We start from the raw sequence: 22,561 nt of genomic DNA, 5'->3' as shown, positions 1-22,561 counted from the left end.
CGAGTCGGTTCGAATCGAGTCTCCCAATATCGTGAATTCACCCCCGAAATGTTCAATCGCGACGAAGGACTGGTCTCGCGCGCCCGCAAATGGATCAGACGGGAACTGAGGGTCTTTGCGTTCCTGAACCCCGAGACGGAGACAGAGACAGAGACGCAGACGGTTTCATACCGCGGGCGGACGACTCGTCCTGGACCGCAGAGGCTGGAAAGTCGTCGGGGAAACAACGCCGAGTTTCTGCTCGAGTACATCATTGCCATTCTTCGCACGGTGGATATCAAAGGCAGTGCTGGCCAGGCAGAGGAGCTTCTGCGAGACTTTCTGGGAAGGGACAATGCACGTCTCTTTCTGCATGAGCTGCAGGCCTGGCTTCGGAGTCCCTTTACCTCTCTCGAAGATTGGGATCGCAATGTTCAGTATGAAGACACCTCGAGATTGGGTGCTAGAAGTACGACTAGTGGAGATTCTGTGGGTTCCCATCGAACATCAACTCCTGTGTTCCGAGGCCGTGGTCGCGGTCGCGGTTACGGTCGCGATCGTGGTTTCCGCGGAAGAGTCTCAAAGTCTCATTATCCACGAGGACGGCAAGCTCAGGACAGACCTCAGGACGCTTCGGCGCAGGCACGGCGCATACAACATGCGCGAGATCGATATATTCCTGATTAAGGATTTACCATTATTTCTCCAGGTCTCATGAAGTTCATGATTTGTATGATTTGCTTTAGAATTATGTATATAGACTAGCGCTTTCTGTGCGGTCGGGAATATGGTATATAAAGATCAATGCTCTCGGATCGTTGCTCATAAAAATGCCTGTAAGCTGGGGGCCTGGTATCTCATCAGCGGCGTCTGCCAAAGCGACCTGCGCCTCGGCCTTTGCTGCCCCTGCTTCGAATCTTCAAAGATCGATAGTTGGCATGCGCTTGCGGATTGACCTTCCTCTCGCGCGGCTTCTTAGCCTCAGTCGCCTTGGTCTGAGGCGGCGGTGCTTTCTCCTGACGAGCTCGTGGTTGAGGCTCGGGCACGCCGATGGCCTCTTTCATCTTCTCGGAAAAGCTCTTGCCCTTTGCCGCCGGCTTCGGCTTCTCTCCGTATTCGGGGTCCGAGTCGAGATCGGGTTCCGACATTGTGTGCAGCGAGTCAATGTCGTCGAAACCATCGTAGTCGAATCCGTCGACGCCTTCTGCTCCATTCGGCGCCTGTGTTTCCGGCACTGCCGCATGTTCATCCTCATGTTGCTCTTCGTCATACTCATCCTCTTCAGGCGGCTCTGGCGAATGGGGTTGTGGTTGGTGCTGGGGCTGTGATTTCACGACGACCGGCTTCATATTCACCCTGCGTGTCGTGCGTTTCTGACCCTTCTTCTTGTATGGCCGTCCGTTGAAAGTAACTGGCGCTTGGCTGTCGGTCACTTGTACGTTTGCCGCGGCTGCTTGCTCAGCTTCGATCTCATCCAGCACGTCAAAGTCGTCCTGCACCCGCTCATCCTCCATATCGCGCAGCCCTTGCACTATAGCCGACAGACCCCGTCCGACGAGCTTCGGCGGCTTTCGCACAGCCATGGGGCTCAGCCCGCCAGCATTCCCGGTGGAGGTGGAAAGGCCGTACCGTGCCGTATTCGACCGTCTAAGGAAAGATGGCGTCTCCGACCCCGCCGGCTGCGCGTTCTCGACATCCGCGTGCTGTTTCCCGGCGTCCGCGGGCACCGCATCGTTCTCATTTTCCACCATCGCCGCATAGCGTAGCGTCGTCGGCGTCGCGAAGAGAGTCGAAAGCATGTACTTCTTCCCTGACGACGCAGGCGTCCGTTCGCCTCTCGGGCTATCGTCTTCCTCTTCATCCTCCTCGGCAATCGTATCCATGGTCCTCCGCTTCGACGGCGTCTGGGCATTCGCGCCCTGGACGCTCGCTATTCTCGTCGCTGACGGAGTGGCTGTGCTCCCGCCGGATTCCGAGAGGAGGTCAAACAGTCCGAGCGCTTTCCCGTCTCGTTGGGGTGTGGGACCGATGGCTGCCTTCAATGGCGATGCCTGCATGTGCGTCGACGGGCTGAAGAGTCGACGGAACACCGACGGCGAATCGTACGGGTCGACGTGCGATGGATGCGCGCTGTCTTTCCGTGACTTGGCGGGCGTTTCGAAGAGTCCTCCTCCCCTCGCCGCCTTGCGGGGGGTGGTCGCGTGGTCTCCATTTCCTGGGCCTGTGGGCGATGCGTGCTTGCGTTTCGTGGGACGTTGATCTTCTGACTGGGATTGATGGGATCGGTGTTTTTTCTCGTATTTTGTGGACTTTTCGAGGGATTTGAGTCGAGAGTATTCCTTGTATTTGACAGCTGGAGCAGTGGAAAAGGGGTTAGTCAACAGAAACAAATAACCAAAAATGCTTTTTTCAGAAAAGAAAACAAATGAAAGAAAAGACAGTTGAATCAAATATAGACATACCTATATCCGGCACCTTCTTGATATCATTCCGTTCTGCTTTCCGGCCTTCGTTTGCAGCTGCGAAGGCTCTCTCCCATTCCTTCAGTTCGGCGCGTAGGTTGCCCGAGAGCGTCGCGATTTCGGAGACGTCGACGTCGGCCATTATTGCATGTTGGGATGTGATACGGAGTCGTAGAGGAAAGTTGATAAGAGTACCTAGGAGTCAGGGAAGAGTAGTCGGTGCGTAGGTCATGGAAATGCAATGCTGGCTCAAGGAGAAGTCAATGCAAGACAGCGCCGCCCCTCCGTCGCGAACGCGAAAATCCAATTAACGCGGGTTAGGCGCGGGTGACGTAGCGTGTTGCTGTCACGTGATTTTCTTCTTCGTGTAGTTCTAGATAATCATCATTCTAGTCTCATTATCATTATACTGTAGCACGCTCAATCTATTACATGCGAATTGTATCTTCAGGCCTGCTTAATGCAACTTCTCTATCCTCACCAACTCGTCAACCCGCGTTGTTTATCAAACCCTCCTCTCAACTGCGACTCGGGATGAACCACCTTCCCTTGTAGGAGAGTATATTTGACCACGCCCTCGCAATGCTCGGGTTTAATTCTCGCCAACCAAATCAACTGCTCCTCCTTCTTGCGGTAGATCAAGGTATTAGCCGAGAACTTGTGGCCGCCGACATGGGACACGAAGAAGATGCCTACGCCGCCGGGCCGTTCGTCATCCGCGTCTCGATAGAGGCCCAGCGGTCGCAGATGCCGTTCCAGTTCACGCTTGATTAACGGCGCGGTGATGCCGCATCGCGCGTCTCGGCGCTTGTGAGAGCAGAGCAGCACCACGTAGTCATATCGACAGGGTCGCGACGGTAAGTGAGACCGGGCGGGTTGTCCGTCCGCTCTGGACTGGGGGGCGTCGATGAAGCAATCCACGAGCTCTTTGACGTCGTCGCTTTGGACGGAATCGACGAATGTGAAGGAGGGTAGAAGCAGGACCGTGCTCCCTGAGGGCGTCTGGGTCTCGCTGTCGCTGTCATGCTCCGGTTCTTGGAGATTCGACGCGGAGACCATAATTCGCTAGGTATTCAGGTTAGTGGAGGGCGAGAAGAGGGCAACAGCAAAGGCATGGTAGTAAAGCTTACTCCGTGTTTGGATTTCACAGAGGCGCGATCAAACGCTTCCATCAAGCTGCCTCGTTCTTCCTCGACGTGCTGCTTCCAGTCGGATTTCCCCGTCGCTACTAGAACATGGGTGTTGACGGGTTTCAAATGTCCGTAGAGAGGAGTCAAAGATTCGATCTTCACTTTGGGGGGAAATTGTGCGGTGCAGTCTGCGCAGTCTCTTTTGCAGTCGGCGCCATCCTCAGCCGGATCAACGGTAGGGAAGAGGTAGTTGTCGCGTTGGATGCCACTTAGCGACAGAAGGGAACGCAGCATGATCACGAATATTAGGAAGTAGCGATAAAACCACAATGATACACGGAGGCAAGGTCCTTGGATCTGGTTTCCGCGTGGAGAACAAACAAAGAATCTACGGCGCCATGATATACTCCCATCGTCGGACGAGAACTCGGAGAGCACCGAATATGCCGAGGCCGAAGCCCGAGCGGCGATGCGGGCGAAGGATGCAATAATCTTAATAAGTCCAGATAGGCGCATCTACCGTGCATGCTATAAGCATGTTGGACGCAGTGATATCACATATGGTGTACTCCATTCTTGGGAGATCTCCTCTGTCACTCCTGATCGGCATTATGTCGGAGATACCATGACAGGCCACGAGAACTGGGTCAAGTCGGAGAAATCGTGTCTCAGAGTTCAGCTGGCGCCATTCACAACCACGGAGTCTCTCAATGTTGCCGCCTAACAGGCAGCGAGGAAGTACTCAGTACATACATACCTGGTAGGTGACAGATCGTTATCAATCTCCTGCTAAACTAAAAGAAAAGACATTGTGAAACCCCCTCCGGCGTGGATTACTGCTTGCGGTCAACTCGCCCGTGGGGCCACAACACGTAATCGCCGTCATCCAATTCTGTCTGCTGTGCTGCGCCGACGATGCTCCACTGATAATCGCCGAGAAATTTAATTTTTAGAGGGAAAAAAGATCAAAAGAACCATGACGGGGATGGGCCGCCATCAAAGTCCCTTAGATCCGCCCCTTTCCCTTTCCCCGTCGCCTTCAACATCATCACCATCATGACCGACGTCCAGCAGCATCTGGGAGCTCTTGATCCCGAGCCCCAGCCGGAACAGCGCGTGCGGAAGCGACGGCGCCGGACGATGGCGTGTACGCAGTGTCGCAGTAGAAAGCTCCGATGCGATCGCGAGTACCCGGTCTGCGGCCGTTGCCAGAAGAGCAAGTCGCCCTCCAGTTGCACCTACGAAGATGGCTTCCTTTGGCAGCAGCCCAATACGGTTGCATCGCCCGCGTTCTCCGACCGAGGTTCCACAGCCATGGCTCAATTGCCCCGAATCGATCGGACAAGCGCTGCCCACCCTACCCCGGACTCGGGGATAAGCTCGCTGCCCTCTCGGCCTTTCCCGAGCCTGACGGGCAGGAAACCCGGCGAGGAGAAGCGAGACCGTTTCTTGGAGACCGTCCTGGGCGCCCCCAAGGCCGCCGTGAACCAGGAGCCCTATGTGAACACTGAGGTGCTGCAGCGCCCGCGACCTTCCTCCGAGAATCGTCGGGCCGCTCCCTCGCGCCCTCTCGAAGATAATGACAGTCCTCCTTCTCCTTCGCAGCAGTTGGACCTCATGCCTCGCATCATGATGAGGGGGAAGGAGACCAAGACGCGCTTCAACGGCTCGGGCATTTTTGCCAACCTCATCGCCCAGGTAGCTATCTCTACCCTCTCCCGTGACCTGTACGAATATACTGACCGAGTGGATAGTTTCCCGACATCAAATCGTTTGCAGAAGAGATTCGACTGGCCAGTCCTCAGCTTTCGGCGCTGCGGCCAGATCTGTCCCGCGTGGCGAGGGGGCTGTGGAAGAGGAAGCCCCTCAACACGCCTATTCCAATGCCGGACACCACTTCTCTAACGAACATGCTTCCCTCGCGGTGGGTTGTCGACGAGTTGGTGGTTCTCTACCTGACCTACATCGAGTCCACCCACCGCATCCTTCATGTTCCCTCCTTTCTCAAGGAACTGGATGAGTTCTGGGCACAGAAGGAGAACCCGGAGCTCGTTCCGCCGCACTTTGTTGTCCAGCTATTGTTAGTCCTGGCGTGCGCTTGGGACCTGGCCGACTTCGACTCCCTGCAGGCGAAGAATGAATCTACGCTAGTCTGTTACACCGCTATCGAATGGGTGCTCCATGCGGAAAAATGGATCGAGAACGCACATATCAAGCGGCCGGAGATCACAACGCTACGTCTTTCTATTCTCTTGGTTATTGCGCAGAATATCCATGGCATGAATCGGAGTAAAGCTTGGCTTGCCACGGGCACTTTGGCCAAGCAGGCTATGCTGGCGGGTTACCACCGCGACCCCAGTCGGTACACCAAGATTTCTACTTTCAATAAAGAGATGCGCCGGAGGGTTTGGACTACCATTGTGGAGCTCGATCTCCAGATATCCTTGGAGCGGGGGATGCCGCCTTCCATCCAAGAAACCGACTACGACACGCTCCCGCCGTCGAATGTTAACGACAACGAGATCCACGAGGACACGACTGAGCTTCCGCCGGGGAGGTCATTGGACGAATTGACAGATTCGTCCTTTCAGTGTGTACTGACGCAGTCGCTCCCGCTGAGGCTCAAGGCATGTGAGTTGATGCATTCCCCTCGGATAAGTTGCCGCTACGATGAAATCCTCCGCATGGACTGGGAGCTGAGCCGATACCTCTCGAACATCCCGCCCTGGTCGATATCCGGCGTTGAAGATGTCCAGACCCAGCACAAAATCACTTTAATAAAAGCTCTGCTGGAGACCAAGATTGCCCAGAGCCTGCTGTCCATCCACACGCCATTTGCCATCGAGGCACAGCGGGAGCCACTTTTTGCTGCCTCTGCTCGCAGTCGCCTAGAGGTATCCACCATGATTCTGGTCACCCAGCGACGCTTGTATGAAACGTCGAAGCAGCTATCCCTCTGTAACATAGGTGATTGGACTATGCAAGCCTACTGCTCGATCTGTCAACTTCTTCACGCCGGGAACGAAGAAAAGAGTGAGCATCATCATAATAACATTCCATTCCCTGAAACCAAGCTGACTAGTTCAACAGCTACTTCTTCTTGTGGCACGTCTCTCGCTCTCCTGTTACCTGGAATGCCGGAATCCCTGATTTCCTTGGTGGAGACAATCTTGATCTGTCTAGAAGCACGGCTGCTGCTTGTGGTCAAAGGTGCCAAGGAATACTTCTTCATGTCAACGATTGTGGCGTTAGTGAAAGCGAACCTTTGGCCTGCGCAAGCGAACATGTACAAGCAGGAGGTTGTGGAGAGGGTGATCTTCTTTGCGCAAACGCTCTTCACGCGTCATTCCAATTGCGCTCATTTGGGCGATTGGGGAATGGGAAGCTTCAAGACCAACCAAGTGAGTCTCTTCCGTCCCACCGGGGCCCGGCAGTGCGCTAACCATTTTCTTCTTGAAAGGTACCCAGTTTAAACGCTAATCCTGGCATGGGGCCAACGTTTGTCCCTGACTTCAATATGTTCCAACCGACGGCCGAGTTCAATATGCTAGTAAGTTGTCACCAAACAGACCTTACCGAACACGGCTCTGACTTGTTTCATCACCAGCCGTCTGGGGAATTAGACCCATTCTTGGATGCCTTTGACTGGACGGATTTGACCGGAATTACTTTTGAATGATCGTGTAAGGTAAGCAGGTGGAGTTCTCCGTGAGCTTGTGTCTACCACACCCGCTATTCTGCAATCAACCCCAATTCTGGCTCCGAGCCAGGGGGTCGGGAATGGCTCGGGAATGCCCAGCACGCCAATCAGCTCGCCTACACCACCCTTTACATCCCTTGATTCTCCGTCCCCGGGGGAAAAAAAAGGATAGTCAAATGCCTGGAGGCCTGCGTTCAGGAACGATGGCCCTTGACGTGCCATGATTGGTGCTCTGTGATCCCTGCGATACTGTCCATCATGCTTCTTCCGACCGGGGAATGTGAAGGCCCTACCTACATTAGGACATTCCCAGGCCCGAACTCTAGTGGAATGCGATTCTCCTTCCTTCCCCTCGTCTGCTGTATATATAACGAGAAAAACCGACCTGGCGGCTCGGTCCTCCCAATCCATCTCTAATCTGATACCATACCTGCTCCTACCCCTATCAACTCAAATCCAATCACTTAATTTTCTCGCCTCAAATACTCTTTATCCACAATGCTCGTGACCAAGGTGACTTCCCTCCTCGCCCTCGCGGCCTGCGCCGTGGCCGCTCGCAGCGGCAAGCAAACCATGTCGGACATCGACAACATCTCGAACCACGTGGACCATCTCAACGGGGCGTTGAAGAACTACAACGGCGGCCTGGTCGAGGCGCTTCCCGTTGCCTACGCCCTGCGCGATACGACCAAGAGCGTCAGCGATGCCCGCGCCCACGTCGAGGGTGACGAACCCTTCGCTGACGAGGATGCCGAGGCGACCCGCAAGGCCTGGGAGCAGCTGGAGCCGTCCATCGTGGAAACCGCCCGTCTGGGTACTGAGAAGGTGAGAAGACGTGGATACGCATACTATTCTATTTGATGGAACCAAATACTAATTCGGACGCAGGCACCTCAATTCAAGAAGGCTGGAGCTGGTAGCGTGGCTAGCAAGATGCTGGGTGAGCTGGACGAGGAGCGAAAGGGCTTGACTGGCGACATGCAGCGGATGTCCGAGTCGGAGTACCAGAACTTCCAGCCGCATAACGAGCGGATCAACGGTGCGTTTGACGACTTGATGAACACCTACAACAACTAGGTTGGGGATGTGTTGACGGGATGGGATTCTGGATATCTATAATTTAATGTGTGGCTGTTATGATTAAGAAGTGGTCGATCACTTGTTTAATTACTTGAATTTTCTTCCTGTGCCATCTGGATCCGCGCAACGTGCGTGGGTGGGCCAATATGTTAAACCATCGCCATGTGGTCAGTTCTTGAAGTGTTACTGCCAAGGTCCTGTCAACCTAAACTGGGATTGAGTTCAGGGCGCATGGACCCTAAATAGAGCTCTGTACTCTGTAGGGAGGTTTGGTGCCGGTTCAGTTGCGATTCTGCGGGTTTGCGAAGGGTTTAACCCGAACCCGTGCGGATCAAGTTGAACCCTCTCCGATGGAACTGGAGAGCAAAGAGCTTCAACCAGGGATGCATTCTCCACCGGATTGGTATTGGAATGGTCGATCATCGCATTAGGGTCGGGCATCCATCCACAGTCCGAACGCCCCTGAGGAGTGTCCATCGTCTTTCTTGTCAATTGTACGGAGTAAGAACCTCCCTGCTTCTTCATGGAGATCCTCAGCGCTGATCGATCGTTCTTTCTATGGATCACACTTTATTGAAAGGTATACTGGACCCTCTGTCACTGACCGAGTATATCTCTGGGTGTATGTGTTTATCTACAGCCATTGACTTGACTGGAAGTAATTGGATTAGTCCATAATGATTTGTGGATAAGTCGGTCACAAGAAGTCGAACTACACTGGGCATGACACGCTTTATTGAAACTCGGCAGTGCAAACAGGTCAGTTCCGACCATGTAGGGACTGGATGTATCACTGACACCTCAGCTAGAGGTTTCAGTCAATAGACTCGTCTATAGTCCGGAGTATAAACACTTCATAATTTGTATCGAGTGGGGTGACGTCACCCGCTGTGGATCGACTCTGCCGTCTCTTATTGGCGACAGGTAGTTCTGGACCCTCGCAGACTGTCTGGTTTGGCCTGTTTGTCTTGCTCCCTCCAGGCAGCAGGAAAAGACGGCCTCAGGTACGGAGTGGGAGGCTGTGAGCACTCGTGACGGAGTAGATCGCCTCACTGTTGGGTGTTTCCCCCATCAATCATCCTCCGATCTTCGTCATCTTGATGTAGCCCCCTATCGATGGCCCCGTGAAGAGAAAATCATGTTAGTTATCGCCCCCCTTATCAAGTAGTCTTAGCGATAGACGCTCTGGCCAACACAAGTTTCACCCACATCCAGTGCGATTTATCTCGCCCGGCGTCCTGCTTTCTCTCCACCAGTTCTTGACTCCCAATGGCTTTTTGTCACCTGCCCGCCTCCCTTGATCCATCTTCATCTCTCTAAACTCATCCATCCTCGACAAAAACAGCCCAGGAACGCCGTTAAGCTCCATGTGCGCAGGGGAACAACGTCAATGGTACAACTCCGAATCCTTTCACTATGGCTGGCATCGCTGCTGTGGTTGGTGAATGCTGTCCCGGCCGACGACATCCATGTGTCAGATCCCCTGAAAGTGTTCTCGCAAACCGAGGATTATCCGCTACCCAACCAAGGCAACATTGCGGCCCACGACCCCAATATTCTCCGCTACAATGACAATTACTACATGTTCAAAGGAGGCATGTATCTGCCCGTTTTCAAATCCGACAGCCTCGGGGGCCCTTGGAAGCGAATAGGGACGGTCTTTGATGGGCCCAGTGTCATCCAGAAACAGAACCGCACTCGTCCGTGGGCCCCTACCACCGTCGAGCGCAACGGGCGCTTTTACTGCTTCTACACCATCAGCATGCGCGGAAAACGCGACAGCGCTATTGGCGTCGCGTCGACCGATTCCATCGATGATGGGTCCTGGACCGATCACGGTGCTTTGATCAACACGGGAGAAGGGCCGCAGTCCCATATCTACCCGTATACGGTCTCCAACGCTATCGATGCGGCCTACATCACCGATCAGGAGTCTGGGAAGCCGTATTTGCTATACGGCAGTTTCTGGCATGGAATTTTCCAGCTCCCGTTGAGCGATGATCTCCTGTCGATCGAACATCCCCAGAGTCCTGACGCCAAAAATCTGGTCTTTTTGCCGGACCGGAAGGTGAAGCCGCAAGAGGGGTCGTTTATGAGCTACCACGAACCATATTACTATGTCTGGTTCAGCCATGGTAAATGCTGCCATTTTGCCCAGGGTTTCCCTAAGATGGGACAGGAGTAGGTTTCACGGATTTTCCGAGTGGATTACTTAGACTAACGACTTGCCCAACAGATACAGCATCAGGGTCGGACGCTCTAAGAACGTACGAGGCCCTTTTCTAGACAAGGACGAGCAGAGTCTTACCGACGGCGGTGGCACGGTGGTTTTCGGGTCAAACCACGGGGTTGTCTATGCGCCTGGTGGGATCGGAGTGATGGCCGGTAACTCGAGCGACCCCGATATCATGTATTATCATTATCGTGAGTGCTGTCTGCAAACATCATCAATGACAGCTGGACTAATGGCTGCAGTTAACACTTCTATTGGACTTCGAGATGGGGTAAGTTAGTGTACCTTAAATGAAGTGTAACTTACTAACATTCAATCACAGCAAGCACGTCTCGGTTACAGCTGTATCGACTATCAGCATGGATGGCCGGTAGCAAAGTATGTGTCTATCACACAAACTCATTCCTTATGGCTAACCCCTTGCTAGGGCATGCAAAAGTCGCGGATTGATCGTGCGCCCTAATTACACGTCCACCTTCCTTGCTGTTTTGCGTATGTGCTGCTTGGCTTTGATGCTGCTTACCACACGCTTTCTTGGATCGAGGCTCATCTTTTTATTTCTGCTCCTAGTCACCGGGGCATTCCTATGGGTATATATGTGATGGAATCGCTTTCCTTCATGTTCGTTTCCTTTTATATTGGTCTGCATAGAATTCTTGTCATGTACAGCGTGCGAAAGACAGAGGAATCGGCGTTCGGGTTGAATGTACATTTAGCGAATACCCTGTTCATAAGACAGTCTTTTCTATCTCTATGCTTTTTCCCCCTCTGCCACTCAGCACACAACCGACTTCCCCCCTCGAACAGAAAACGCCAACTCAGGCATCCTCTTCCCACGACCCGACAAATCTGCCCGACAAGACGTGACAACGCCCTTCTCATCCCACTTGAACCCGATCTTCCCTCCCCCTCTCAACCTCAAACCCTTCACACTCCCTCCACCCCAAGCCCCGGGGATCGCCGGGCCCAAAACCACCTCCTGCGCCTTCGCCGCATCAGTCCTCTTGCCATCGAAATCCCTAACCAACATCGCCACCACCACGCCCAGTATCCCATAATTCGCTTCGATCTGGAACGGCGGACTCCCACCATACATCGACAACCCATTACTCGCGAAATTTTCCTCCACGGCCAGCGTAAACAGCGCATACGCCTTTTCCGCATCATTTAGAACCGCCCAGCACGCACTACGCCAGATCTTACCCCACCCGGTATTCTGGTCGTTCGTGCCGTCGCCGCGTGAGGTGAGGGTTGTCGCGACAGCGTCGGTGACGGTGCGGTTGGATCCGTGCACCGAAGAGAGGAGATAGCCTGGATACCAGCCGTAGAGCTCGGAGAGGTGGCGGTGCGTGTCGTTGGAAGTGTCGATGTCGAGTTTCCATTCTTGGATCTGGCCCCAGGAGCCGATGTGGATGCCAGCGTCGAGCTTTTTGTGTGCGGCGGAGACGGCGGATTTGAATGTGTCGTTTGAGTCGCCGGAAGCTGTCCAGCCGCGGAGGACGTGGTCGAATACTTCCCAAATTAGTTGTTGGTAGTGCGTGCAGCCGAAGGTCTGGATTGGATGTCACTGTATTAGGGCTTGGTTTGATAGAGGGTTCTGGGGAAGGGATATGTATGACTGACCGTGGGTCCATGTTCTGGGGAATTGCACGGGTTGACGACTAGTGTTCCATCGTGGCTGTATTCATCCTCGACGAGCTGCGAGAGCCAGAACTGCGCCGCGCCTTTGAGGATCGGATATCCTGTTTGTCGATACCAGGTGATGTTCTGGGTATAGTCGAAATGGTCCCAGACGTGTTGTGCCATCCACGCGTTGACGACGGGGTAGTTGGCCCATCCGGCGTCGTTTTTCATCCTAGGATACCTTATTGAGTTTTGATCTAATATGGCGGATTTGAGAGGGGAGGTAGGGGGTTACTACTCACGCCGTATGCCCAAATATATTCACCTCGTCATGCACCACCCATCCTTCCTCGGCGCCGTAGAGAAGTCGCGCTGTCTCGGCGCCCCGTGGCATCCAGGTCTCGGTCATGTACGTCCACAGCGGCTCCGTCTGTCCGCCGAGTCCCGTCGCCTCGACTCCCCAATGGTTCATCTGCAGGTTGATATTGGCGTGGTAGTCGGCACTCCAGGCGGGAGAGTCCTGCTCCGTCCACAGACCCTGCAGGTTCGGCGGTAAACTGCCCGGTCGCGACGCCGACAGGAACAGGTACCGACCGTAGTCGAAGAGGAGATTTTCGACGAAAGGATCGCCCGGTTGACCGTAGGGGGCGAGGAGGTCCGTCGTTGGCTTCTTCGCCGACCCGTTCGGGTCCGGCAGACTGAGTGTGAAGTCCCCATATATCGACTGGAAATCGGCGATGTGTGATTTCTTCAGTTGAGAGAACGATCGCTTGCGGATGGCTTTGGTAACGGTCTCTTGCACTCTGGAGGTCGGGTCTTCGCCCTTGAATGAGTATCCGGCGGCCGCGTTGCCCTTGGTCGCATCGTAGTTCGTCCCCGCTGCTAGAATGATGTATATCTCCGATTGACCCGACGGGACTTTCACCGTGGACGAGGACGAGGAACATAGATCTTTCTTTACTTTCGAAGAAGTCACGACAGTCGCCCTTGCGTTATAGATCATCCCGATCCCCGGCGAAGTCTGCCCGTGTAGAACAAGACTATTGCCTCGACAACTCACTTGCGGAGTCGGTTCAACGACGCGATTCTCCAACCCGATCTCAACAGCCGGAAGACCCGAATCCAAGCGAACGCGATATACACAGACTTGGTCGGGATACGAGCAAAAAGCATCCCTAGATCCCCATGTATCAGTCAGCCAGATATATCTTTCTCATCGAACTCCCTCAGGAAGACAGCTCAGAGACCCTTACCGCTGAATCGACGCATTGCTCCCTCCTATCTCAAACTCATCCGCATACACCCCCGACTCCAAGTCCAAACTCCGTCTATACCCATGCACCTGATCCAGGAAACCCAAATCAACCGTCAGATTCCCAAGCACCTGGTAAGACCCGTAGTGCGGGAAATCAGCCAGCAAGGCAGACACGTTGCCGGTTTTGTTCTGGAAGATGAAGTCGCGGATGCCGGGCAGGGCGGCGGCGATGGAGGCGTTGGGGTTTCCGCCGGAGTAGGACTATAAACATGTGAGAATGGCTCTATAGGTGGAAAAGAAGATGAGGGCAAGGAAAGAGAGGGGAATGCAATTGAGTTTTATACCTTGTTTTCAAAAGGCCCGCCGCGCCATAACGAGTCGATGTTCAGATTGATAATTTCTTTGCCGTATGTGCCTAATGGCATTGCTGGAAGCAGGTTGTTTATTAGCACCAACCCACCGAATGCAATTGGAAAAGAAAAGAAAAGACAAAACAGGCTCACCTCCCAACCGCCCATTCCCCAGTGGAAACGCCGTCGTGATAAAATTGTCATAATCGCCAGGTGTATCGGACCAGAGTGATTTGGCTGTGGTCAGAGGCAGCGATAGCGCCAGTGCCGAGGCGACTATGAAGGGGCGCATGTTCAACTTGACAATGCATGAAGATTAGGTGTTGGGAAAGGGGTGAGGGGAGGGGCAGGTTATATCTACCCATTTATGCAAGCGAGCTCGGTTAATTTCTGTAGTCTGCATACTGTTTATATTAATTGAACTCATGCAATTCCTTTTCTCGTTCCTTGTTCCTGCATCTACACGGTTGATTGGAGGAGTTTTTAGCTGCGTCAATCGGCGATTCAACATGCGGGGAAAATGATTAGCTGCCTCATTCATGTAACTGAATATCAGTCACCGGTCCAGCAGGAGATCTATCGATGGATTAGGGAGTATGATCAGAATAAGTTAATCTGAATACTTACGAAGGTCATGTAAATGGCTGTTATTCTGCGCACATGAACTGGGCATGTTTCCACAAAGGGGATATCGCGATCAGATGAATCTAGGAAGTGGATAGAAGAGCTATGGGCCCCATGTTATCAAGAGATCTCCGAGAGAGGGTGAAAAAAAAAGTCTAGTGGAAGATAAGAAGGAATGGGGGAAAAAACATCAGTCCACCGGAATGCATAGAGCATATTCAACTCCGCAGACTGCACGTTGATTTAGAGCACTGACCAAAGGAACAGAAATACCAAGAATTGGTCTGGCCGTGGCGTCAATATACATTACCGACATGACATGTCAATTCTCCGGCACCTGAATAGCCTTCAATGGTGATCTTTGGCGGATCGATAGATTGACCGTCACATGGTCGATCCCTATAGCTTCGAATGAGGCTGGATGATCATCGATTTATCGACATGCTTTCGTGTCGCAAAGATCGGATCAGCCTGTAAAGTAGATTTAACTTTTTTGAAATAGAGACTGCGAGAATTTTGGTGGAGAATTAAATTTTATCCAATATATGTTCTAGAAGACTATATCGCAGGTTATGCATAGAGTAAATGCTGGTTAATTCGTCGCGCTGTTGTTGAACTTGGACCCCTGCCAGTGATTGTGCGATGTCGTCTCAAGCTAGCCTGAGACATCGGAGTCGGATCCCAATTTTCTGTTCTGCCAGTAATAGGCACTCTCGCGGGCTTCATATCTATCATATAATAACTGGCGCCCTGGTAAGCCGCATCTACATGTGTATTCAATTCCTCCATGGAGTCTTCCACAATTCCAGCTTCGTCCTGGCGTCGTCGACGATGATTTCTGAGAAACGATGCATTCAAAGGCCTTGATGATCCCCATGGAGTCGGTGTTGGTGCTCTCGGTAACGAACTTTGATCTCCAGTAATGAAATAAAGAGGGAAACATGGGTAGATTGAGGTGTCTGTTCCATCAAAGTTCAGTATCGTGGTCAATCAACATCCAACTATGTATGTATGTACTCACATGTTAAGTCCGCCATATTGGGAGTCACCACTATTGGTATGGTTATAAGACGGGCGATAGTCACAGCGCAGACACTAGAAACTAATCAGTTAGTGCAAACCGCAAGGGAAAACAAGCAGACTAACAAGAACCCGAGAAGGAACACGCCTGAAACGAGCAATTTCTACCCGCGACCCATTTACATCGTCCAGACCGCGTGCTGGGGCAGAAGCAAGAGCGCAAAATCAAGGCCCGTGTTGATGCCCCCTAAACTGTACCCCGGTGCATTGCCGTTTGGTACGATAGTGCGGTGCGGGATCCAGGGCTTCCACATAGCCTCGATGGGGATAAAGGCGAAGATATTTGCACAGATCGCTGTGAGGGAGAAGCCGAGAACGAGGGCATGCAGGACCCATATCTCTATGACCAGTTTCTTGTGCAGGGAGAATAGACGCTGATAGAAGATCAAAATCGAGGTTTTGGTAAGCGCGATGCTTAACTACATGGTAAGTCACCATGCAGGTCATGCTTAGCTGAAGCATCGCGAGTCTATAGATTGAATCGTATACCTGTTCTGCACTCTTACCTTCATGTATGTACTCAATATAGACAACGTGTACTCTAATACATGATAGCCAGCATGACCAATGGTGACAATCAGAATCAATGCAATTGTTGCGCCGTAAGCAAAGAGGAGAGAGGCCAGGCAGACCCAGTCATCGATCTGGATAGAGGAGGCCAACCACCGGGAAAGAAGGCAAAGGATCACATAAATGCTTGATAACAAAGCCATTGTGGGGGTGACACAGAGAAGTATCAATCTATCATGAGTAATATGTGTAATCGATGACCCCAACATCCATCCAGACAGGGCTGCCATTGTTGGTGAATCCTGAGAAGCTTGGTGTTGGCGAGCAACGGGAACCGGTCAGTGGATATACCAAGGACATGGGGGCTATATTCCCCCTGCTACTCGCCAAATTCTTCGCGACGTGCCCAAGGAGACTCCATAGTTCATGCAATCTATTCCAAATAACCCACTTGGGGCAGAATAAGGGGCTCTAGCCTTTCAGCTATCAACTTCATGATGCCCAGACCGACATAGATTTGCGACCCTGACTTCGAGGCATCGCATCCCCGGCACTAAAGTTAACTAGACAAAGGGTCCATGCGCGAAGAAACGAATTATTCTCATTGAAGTCAATACTCGCGCGCTTCAATTCTCCAGGCAAAACTATATGACTCATCTCCTATATATGACTGGCTACCAATGGGCTGGAACAAAGAAAAACTGGCTCCGGTCAAGCCTCTAGCTCAACAGCCCCATCCCCTGTCTGACCATCATTCGATCTATCATAATTTACTCTCGTTTCCCTGTTGATTCGCCCTCTTCCACATGCGAATCCTTCTCTGATGCCCCTCCATGAAATCATCCACCCAGGCCTGTTGAAACACCGGTAACCGCCGACCGGCTCCTTCGGGCTCTCCGGCCAGCCCGCGAAGCTGCTCAAAGTATTGCTCGAAGTCAGGGTAGACCATCAAAAATGCAGGCCCGTCGCCCTTCTTCGCGATGCGATCGGTTTCCCATTGGCGCTGTTCGTCCAGCAACGGTAACTGCGCCTTGCCAGCAAGAACGCGGGCCGCAGCCACAGCTTGCCATTCGAATACTTTGAAGGTCAGACCAGCACCAACCTAGATATCAGTTTAGCTTGTGTTTGCATATCATATATATAAGGGAGAAGGAACTTACCGCTCCGAGGAATACCAAAGACGGGTCTCGCTGGTGGAAGACATGCAAATATAGATCCGGTACGCGGTTGTTGCGGATGGGAATGTCCGGCAAGAAAGGCAGCGTCCAGGTGAATCCCGTGCCTAGGATAATATAGTCGACATCAGCCACGGAGGTGCCGTCTTCAAAATGGACCGTTTTCTCGCCGTTTTCGCTGGAGATGTGCGAAATTGGCGGCCGACGCTCGATCTGCGGATGCTTGAATGCCTCGTCACCAAAGTAGACATTGTATTTGCCACGAACGACGGCGTAGATGGGCGACTGCGCCGAACCAATCAGACTGACGGCTGTGTCTGCGGCTGAGACGGAGGCGCCGACTGTGACGACCCTCTGGAGATTGTCAACGCTTGTCGGGCTTGGGAGAAATTCCAGAACTTCATACCTTGCCTTGGTACTGCTCCGGTCCCCGATACTGCTTCGTGTGCAGCACACAGCCTGGATATCTCGCGGAGAATTCTTTCAACCCAGGAATGGCGGGCACGAAAGGCACATTATAATGTCCCGAGGCTACGACCAGCGCATCGAACGATTCCGACCACCAGTAGTCGAACCCGCCCGGTTTGCCTGCGCGACGGAGAGTCAGATTCCACTTGCCCGTGGACGCATCTTTCACAGCCCGCTCGACCGTGGTGTTGTACCCCACCAGGTCCTGGTAGCCGTGGCGATTTAGCAGGTCCTCAATGTACTGGCGGATCACGGTGTGATGGCGAAACGGCGTATCCGGACCATGCAGGGCCACTGACTCGGCGGAGCGAACGGTCGGGATCGACTCCTGCGAGTATTCCATGACGGACGCATCCACGTTGGTGTGCAGCGTGGGATAGACATGCGAGTCGGCAAAACGGTGTCGCGACAGCGTCGGTGCATGCGACGGCAGCTTGGAAGGGATTGCTACCGGCGCATCTGCCGACCTGGTCGAGAGACTGTCGATGTCAAGCGGAACAGGCGTCTCGCTTGTTCGGGAGACCCTATATTATCATCAATACCAGGAACCGTCAGGGGGAAGAGCAATATGATGGTTTCGAAACGTACCAGTTTCCGCCTGCTTTTTCCTGTCGCTCAAACACCCGCACCACGTCAAATGCCTTTTCTTGCACCAGGGCATCGACAGCAATGGCCCCAGCGGGACCTGTCCCGATCACAGCAACACTTTTGGCTGGCATTGGGAGGTGAAACTTGACGGTTGAGGTGGAGGATGGTCTACAACCCAGGGGGAATGTCTAAATAGGGTCAGGAGTGGTGCAAAGAACGGGGCCGATTGCATCAGCAGAAACCAGTCGGCCCAGCGGTGGAACTGCCCGTCCACGCCTGGATTTGGGACTGACCGTTGCCCTTCCTGCACTCGGATACTTGCCCTGTCGAATGATTGTCACGGATAGGAATTATCCGGAGATCTCCAGTTTTTGTCTCCAATCTCCGGCCTCCAGAATCTTGATCCCCGCAGATTTTTCTAGGGTCTGGCAGTCACGTGGCAGCAAAGCAGCGTGATTGGTGGGCATGCAATGCTGCAATGGATGTGATTGGCTGCACCATACATACTCCTCCAATCCATGGGTTTTTGTCAACAGTCGGTGGGAGATATGCTCAGGTATATCAGTAGATAGTTATACTATCAGAAGTGTACCCTATCAGACATCGAGCCAGAGAATAAACTACGGTCAAGCAATCCAGGGCACTGACGCTTGTCTCACCTCCAACGCTTAGAAAAAGCCCTGCGCCTACTGGCGTTACACGATGCATCACCCAATGTACCACCCCAATGTCCATCTCCTTGACCTGTTCCCCCCACCTCACGTGGATTCTGAAAGTTACTAATCACTTGGCTGCTCCATTGATCCAGCGCGGTGAGCTATGGTCCTCAGGATCCGGCTGCTGGACATCGTCCTACTCATCTCTCTGTACCTTTCTCTGCGCTCCTCCCTGGCGATTCAGCTGTACCTGTTGCTGCGGCTTCCCTTTGTCTAGACCTCGTCGTCCGCCGAGTCCATCATATCGCTCGAGCGTGACCATTTCGACGTCACTTTCCATTCCTACCCGTCCCTGCCGTCCCCCAACGACTCGCAGCCCCCATGGACGACGACCTCGACTGCACAATCCGAGCTGCGCGTCCCTGTCCGACTGCATCACATCCACCTGGGAGGCGCTGAGTTGCGGACCGAATGTCTGAAACATCACCCGGCCTGGGAACCGTATCTCTGGGACGACGTGGCCGCCACGCGCCTCGTGCGCGACGAATTCCCCGATATCCACGACCTCTGGGAGAACTACCCGTACCTGGTGCAGCGCGTGGATGCGCTACGGTATGTGGTGTTGTACAAGCACGGAGGTAGACCACCCGAGAAGAAAGAAGAAGAAGCACAAGAAGAGGGACCGGGATCATCGGAGACTGATGCGCACAGGAGTATAGGCGCTATTCTAGACTTCGATCTCGTGTGTAGACAACCGCTCGATCCTCTTCGTTAGTTTGACTTCGTCGCCCCCGCGGCGCATCCGGCGGGCTTTTTGATCGGAATGATGCTCGCCGCCCCGAATCATTCGTTTCTGGCCGATCTCGTACACCATCTGCCCGTGTTTAATCGGCGGTGGTTTCTCTTGCCGTATGCGACGGTCATGTTCAATGCTGGGTGTCATTATGCTTCGTGCGTTCTCTTTCTTTCTTTCCTTTCCTTTCTGTCATCGGATGGTTTTTAAAGGTAGAGCGCATCACTCACGACAGTTCCAACAGGACCATCTATACCATGCAGCACAACCGTACTGGTCTGCGCATCCTCTCCGGACCCCCTACCGATCCAAACATGCACATGCTCAACGGATTCGTGGACACGCCGCTATTTCAACACCTGGGGAAGTCGTCCTGGCATGCGCACGATGTAGCCGCGTTCCGATTATTGAATGCCGTTCGAAGAAGCAAGACTTTCCTAGTGGCATTTGGTATCGGGTTTGCAGTCGTTGTGCTGATTGCGTTGGGGACGCTTGGGGTGATGCGACGGTCTTCGAGACGGGGTGGGTCGGTGATCACCAAGGCGGCCTAGCTAGACTCCTGGCCTGCGTGATCACAGTTCTGGATGTTCGATCCTTGTCTTGTCTATTTGATTGTTCCTACTTAATAGTCCATACTGTGAAATTGGAAAATCAATTAATCAATTCTCCGATTGTTGCACACTAATCCTATCTGTCGTGAATTTGGAAAACCAATAAACCAATCTTTGACCACTAAATCAAAAAATCCTTCTCAAATCATTCACCCACATATACCGACTAACTAACAAATAAATCACCCTGTCCCACGAATACTGACTCCCATATTCCCAGAACGTCCTTCGTCCCTGAAAATACCGCCCCCTGGAACTCACCAGCAGGACGTGGTCGCCGTATATATCCGTCTCTGAATCCAGGCGCGGGTCGGGCGTGAACAGCGCCGCCATTATCCGTCCCGTAAATACACGTGGGGATGAGATCTATCAGTCCGAAATTCTTTCGAATGAGGGACTTCGTTTGTAGAGCGTATGCTGGGATGCTGGATTGTGGAGTTGTTTCTATGTATTTTCTGCTTCTGGTTACTGACGGGTATGGTTCAGGGGAAAGATGATAGTAGTTATGATCTGTACATACCTCACACCCCCAAAAACAGCCCTGTGATTCAAATGGCCTGAGATCCCGCCGTCATCGAACGTCACGATCTAGTATCGCAGTCAGTCATCAGTTTCGCGCTCAATTTCCGGCTTCTCTCATTTCGATCCATCCCACATTATAATCAACAGAAAAATAGATGATATGACATGATAGCCAGCAGTACTAACCAAGTCCACTTCCCATCTCTTCACATACCTCGCCACCACCTCAGCAATCAGCTCCTCATCCCACCATTTCTTCGGATTATCCTGCAACTCGCGGTGATCGAGTCCGATGCATCGATCTGCTCGGATACCGGCCACGGCGCAGGCAGCTTGCAGTTCGTTGTGTCTAGTCGAACCTTCTCCGTCATAGTTCCCTGGAGAAGCTCCCAAAATCAGTTCTCGTTTCTATCTTAAGCATGGTTTTTCTTTTTCATATAAGGAAATGATTAGAAATAAAAGACAGGTAAGTTTAAGCAAACCGGACGATAAAACCAACAATGACCTCTCCACGCTCAGGTCATCTTCTCTGTATAGCAATGTCGGGCTGAAGAAGAGGCTCTCGTCGTCCGGGTGCGCCGTTACGAAGAGGATGGAGTTGGCGCGGCGGAAGGTGTAGGATACGAGGCGGGGGTCGTTGGCGAGGAGGTAAGCGAGGAGGTGGTAGAGGATGAGAGGGATGAGGAGAAAGGTGGCCAGAAGGGTGGTGATGATGGTCGAAGGGCGTTTTGCAACGCGACGGAGGACGTGTTTGAGGATGGGTAGCATCGTAGGAGAGTGGTGAGGTTGTGAGGGGGGGTGCAGGGGTGCAAGGCAGAAGCTACCAGATGGCTGTGGCTGTGATTTTATTGGCTGGATTTTTTAAATGGGCAGATCTGTATAACCTTCGATAGTTTTGGGATGGGATATTGAGGGCGAAGTATCCAGATTATGGATGATCCAGCGACCAGATATCATATCTCAGTGATATATTTTCTCTAGACGTCACAGCCTCTCTGACTTGTGGTCCAAGCCAATTGAACATCCCGAGTTCCAACTGAAATACCAGAGATATAAACTGAGACCCAAGTTTCAGAACTTGCGTACAGAAAGGACCCAAGAAGGCCGATCTGTCTTGTCTGTATAGATCCTCGGGTCCTCATCTGGATATTCCGGAAGTTGAAAACGGCGGTTCATTCAGCGCCACAAGAACACAGAAACAAATAAGAAACCAATTTCCCATCAATTGGGGTGATAGCTCAGTTGGGAGAGCGCACGACTGAAGACACTCAGTCAGTCAGTTCATCTGGCAATCGTGAGGTCACCGGTTCAATCCCGGTTCATCCCATTCTTCTTACTTTTTGCTTTTAATTTTTTCCCCTCATCGAAATTAGGGACCAAAACTACTTATTTGATAAGTTTTAAATCGTCTTTCAAGAAACCCGATTTATTAGTTTTTTATTGGTGTACTTTGTTGTCCGGTGGCTTTGTGGCTTTATGTAGTTGATCTGTATATCATGGACCTAACTTCGTTCTACCATATAATAAACTCAATATCACCCTCAAGCAATTTCCATTGTCATCATATTATCTATTGTCATTCATTTCTGTCATAAACATTAAATTGGAAGCAATTCCCTCTGTGAAAATGGGATCCTGTTGAGGTGCATCGTTCCAGGCCTATCGTTGAGATGAATCAATCCATGAACAACCCATGAATCGAGACCTCCAGCAGGACCATAT

The 22,561-nt window shown here is 52.4% G+C and overlaps 8 protein-coding genes across 8 annotated transcripts; 4 read left to right on the top strand and 4 right to left on the bottom strand.

Annotated features, from left to right (window-relative positions):
* Positions 1-839: 839 nt before the first annotated feature.
* On the bottom strand, positions 840-3,865 carry sld2 (the record flags this gene model as incomplete). Its single annotated transcript, XM_053102569.1, has 4 exons — positions 840-2,332; positions 2,442-2,636; positions 2,927-3,506; positions 3,572-3,865. The coding sequence occupies 4 exons, from the start codon at positions 3,863-3,865 to the stop codon at positions 840-842; spliced, it is 2,562 nt and encodes an 853-aa protein (XP_052960488.1).
* Positions 3,866-4,627: 762 nt separating this feature from the next.
* KD926_007921 (putative C6 transcription factor) lies at positions 4,628-7,250 on the top strand (the record flags this gene model as incomplete). Its single annotated transcript, XM_053102559.1, has 4 exons — positions 4,628-5,269; positions 5,326-6,972; positions 7,032-7,121; positions 7,179-7,250. The coding sequence occupies 4 exons, from the start codon at positions 4,628-4,630 to the stop codon at positions 7,248-7,250; spliced, it is 2,451 nt and encodes an 816-aa protein (XP_052960487.1).
* Positions 7,251-7,769: 519 nt separating this feature from the next.
* On the top strand, positions 7,770-8,348 carry KD926_007920 (cell wall mannoprotein 1 family protein; the record flags this gene model as incomplete). Its single annotated transcript, XM_053102548.1, has 2 exons — positions 7,770-8,096; positions 8,160-8,348. The coding sequence occupies 2 exons, from the start codon at positions 7,770-7,772 to the stop codon at positions 8,346-8,348; spliced, it is 516 nt and encodes a 171-aa protein (XP_052960486.1).
* Positions 8,349-9,741: 1,393 nt separating this feature from the next.
* KD926_007919 (endo 1,5-alpha-arabinase) lies at positions 9,742-11,047 on the top strand (the record flags this gene model as incomplete). The annotated part of the gene is made up of 5 exons (XM_053102538.1): positions 9,742-10,532; positions 10,588-10,775; positions 10,827-10,859; positions 10,907-10,962; positions 11,012-11,047. The coding sequence occupies 5 exons, from the start codon at positions 9,742-9,744 to the stop codon at positions 11,045-11,047; spliced, it is 1,104 nt and encodes a 367-aa protein (XP_052960485.1).
* A 312-nt stretch (positions 11,048-11,359) lies between these two features.
* Positions 11,360-16,229, bottom strand: KD926_007918 (glycoside hydrolase family 95 protein; the record flags this gene model as incomplete). Its single annotated transcript, XM_053102527.1, has 9 exons — positions 11,360-12,136; positions 12,208-12,439; positions 12,510-13,382; positions 13,461-13,723; positions 13,807-13,889; positions 13,966-14,088; positions 15,458-15,531; positions 15,640-15,935; positions 16,023-16,229. The coding sequence occupies 9 exons, from the start codon at positions 16,227-16,229 to the stop codon at positions 11,360-11,362; spliced, it is 2,928 nt and encodes a 975-aa protein (XP_052960484.1).
* Positions 16,230-16,789: 560 nt separating this feature from the next.
* On the bottom strand, positions 16,790-18,388 carry KD926_007917 (FAD/NAD(P)-binding domain-containing protein; the record flags this gene model as incomplete). The annotated part of the gene is made up of 4 exons (XM_053102516.1): positions 16,790-17,128; positions 17,187-17,555; positions 17,608-18,193; positions 18,258-18,388. The coding sequence occupies 4 exons, from the start codon at positions 18,386-18,388 to the stop codon at positions 16,790-16,792; spliced, it is 1,425 nt and encodes a 474-aa protein (XP_052960483.1).
* A 583-nt stretch (positions 18,389-18,971) lies between these two features.
* Positions 18,972-20,257, top strand: KD926_007916 (uncharacterized protein; the record flags this gene model as incomplete). Its single annotated transcript, XM_053102504.1, has 3 exons — positions 18,972-18,986; positions 19,191-19,655; positions 19,919-20,257. The coding sequence occupies 3 exons, from the start codon at positions 18,972-18,974 to the stop codon at positions 20,255-20,257; spliced, it is 819 nt and encodes a 272-aa protein (XP_052960482.1).
* Positions 20,258-20,483: 226 nt separating this feature from the next.
* Positions 20,484-21,607, bottom strand: KD926_007915 (PIG-L family deacetylase; the record flags this gene model as incomplete). The annotated part of the gene is made up of 4 exons (XM_053102493.1): positions 20,484-20,742; positions 20,838-20,905; positions 21,026-21,216; positions 21,322-21,607. The coding sequence occupies 4 exons, from the start codon at positions 21,605-21,607 to the stop codon at positions 20,484-20,486; spliced, it is 804 nt and encodes a 267-aa protein (XP_052960481.1).
* Positions 21,608-22,561: the final 954 nt, after the last annotated feature.

Source organism: Aspergillus affinis (assembly GCF_023601865.1).
Source record: "Aspergillus affinis strain CMG 70 chromosome Unknown NODE_4_length_623078_cov_86_301200, whole genome shotgun sequence".
NCBI lineage: Eukaryota > Fungi > Ascomycota > Eurotiomycetes > Eurotiales > Aspergillaceae > Aspergillus > Aspergillus affinis.
This window is presented reverse-complemented; position numbering and strand designations above follow the sequence as displayed.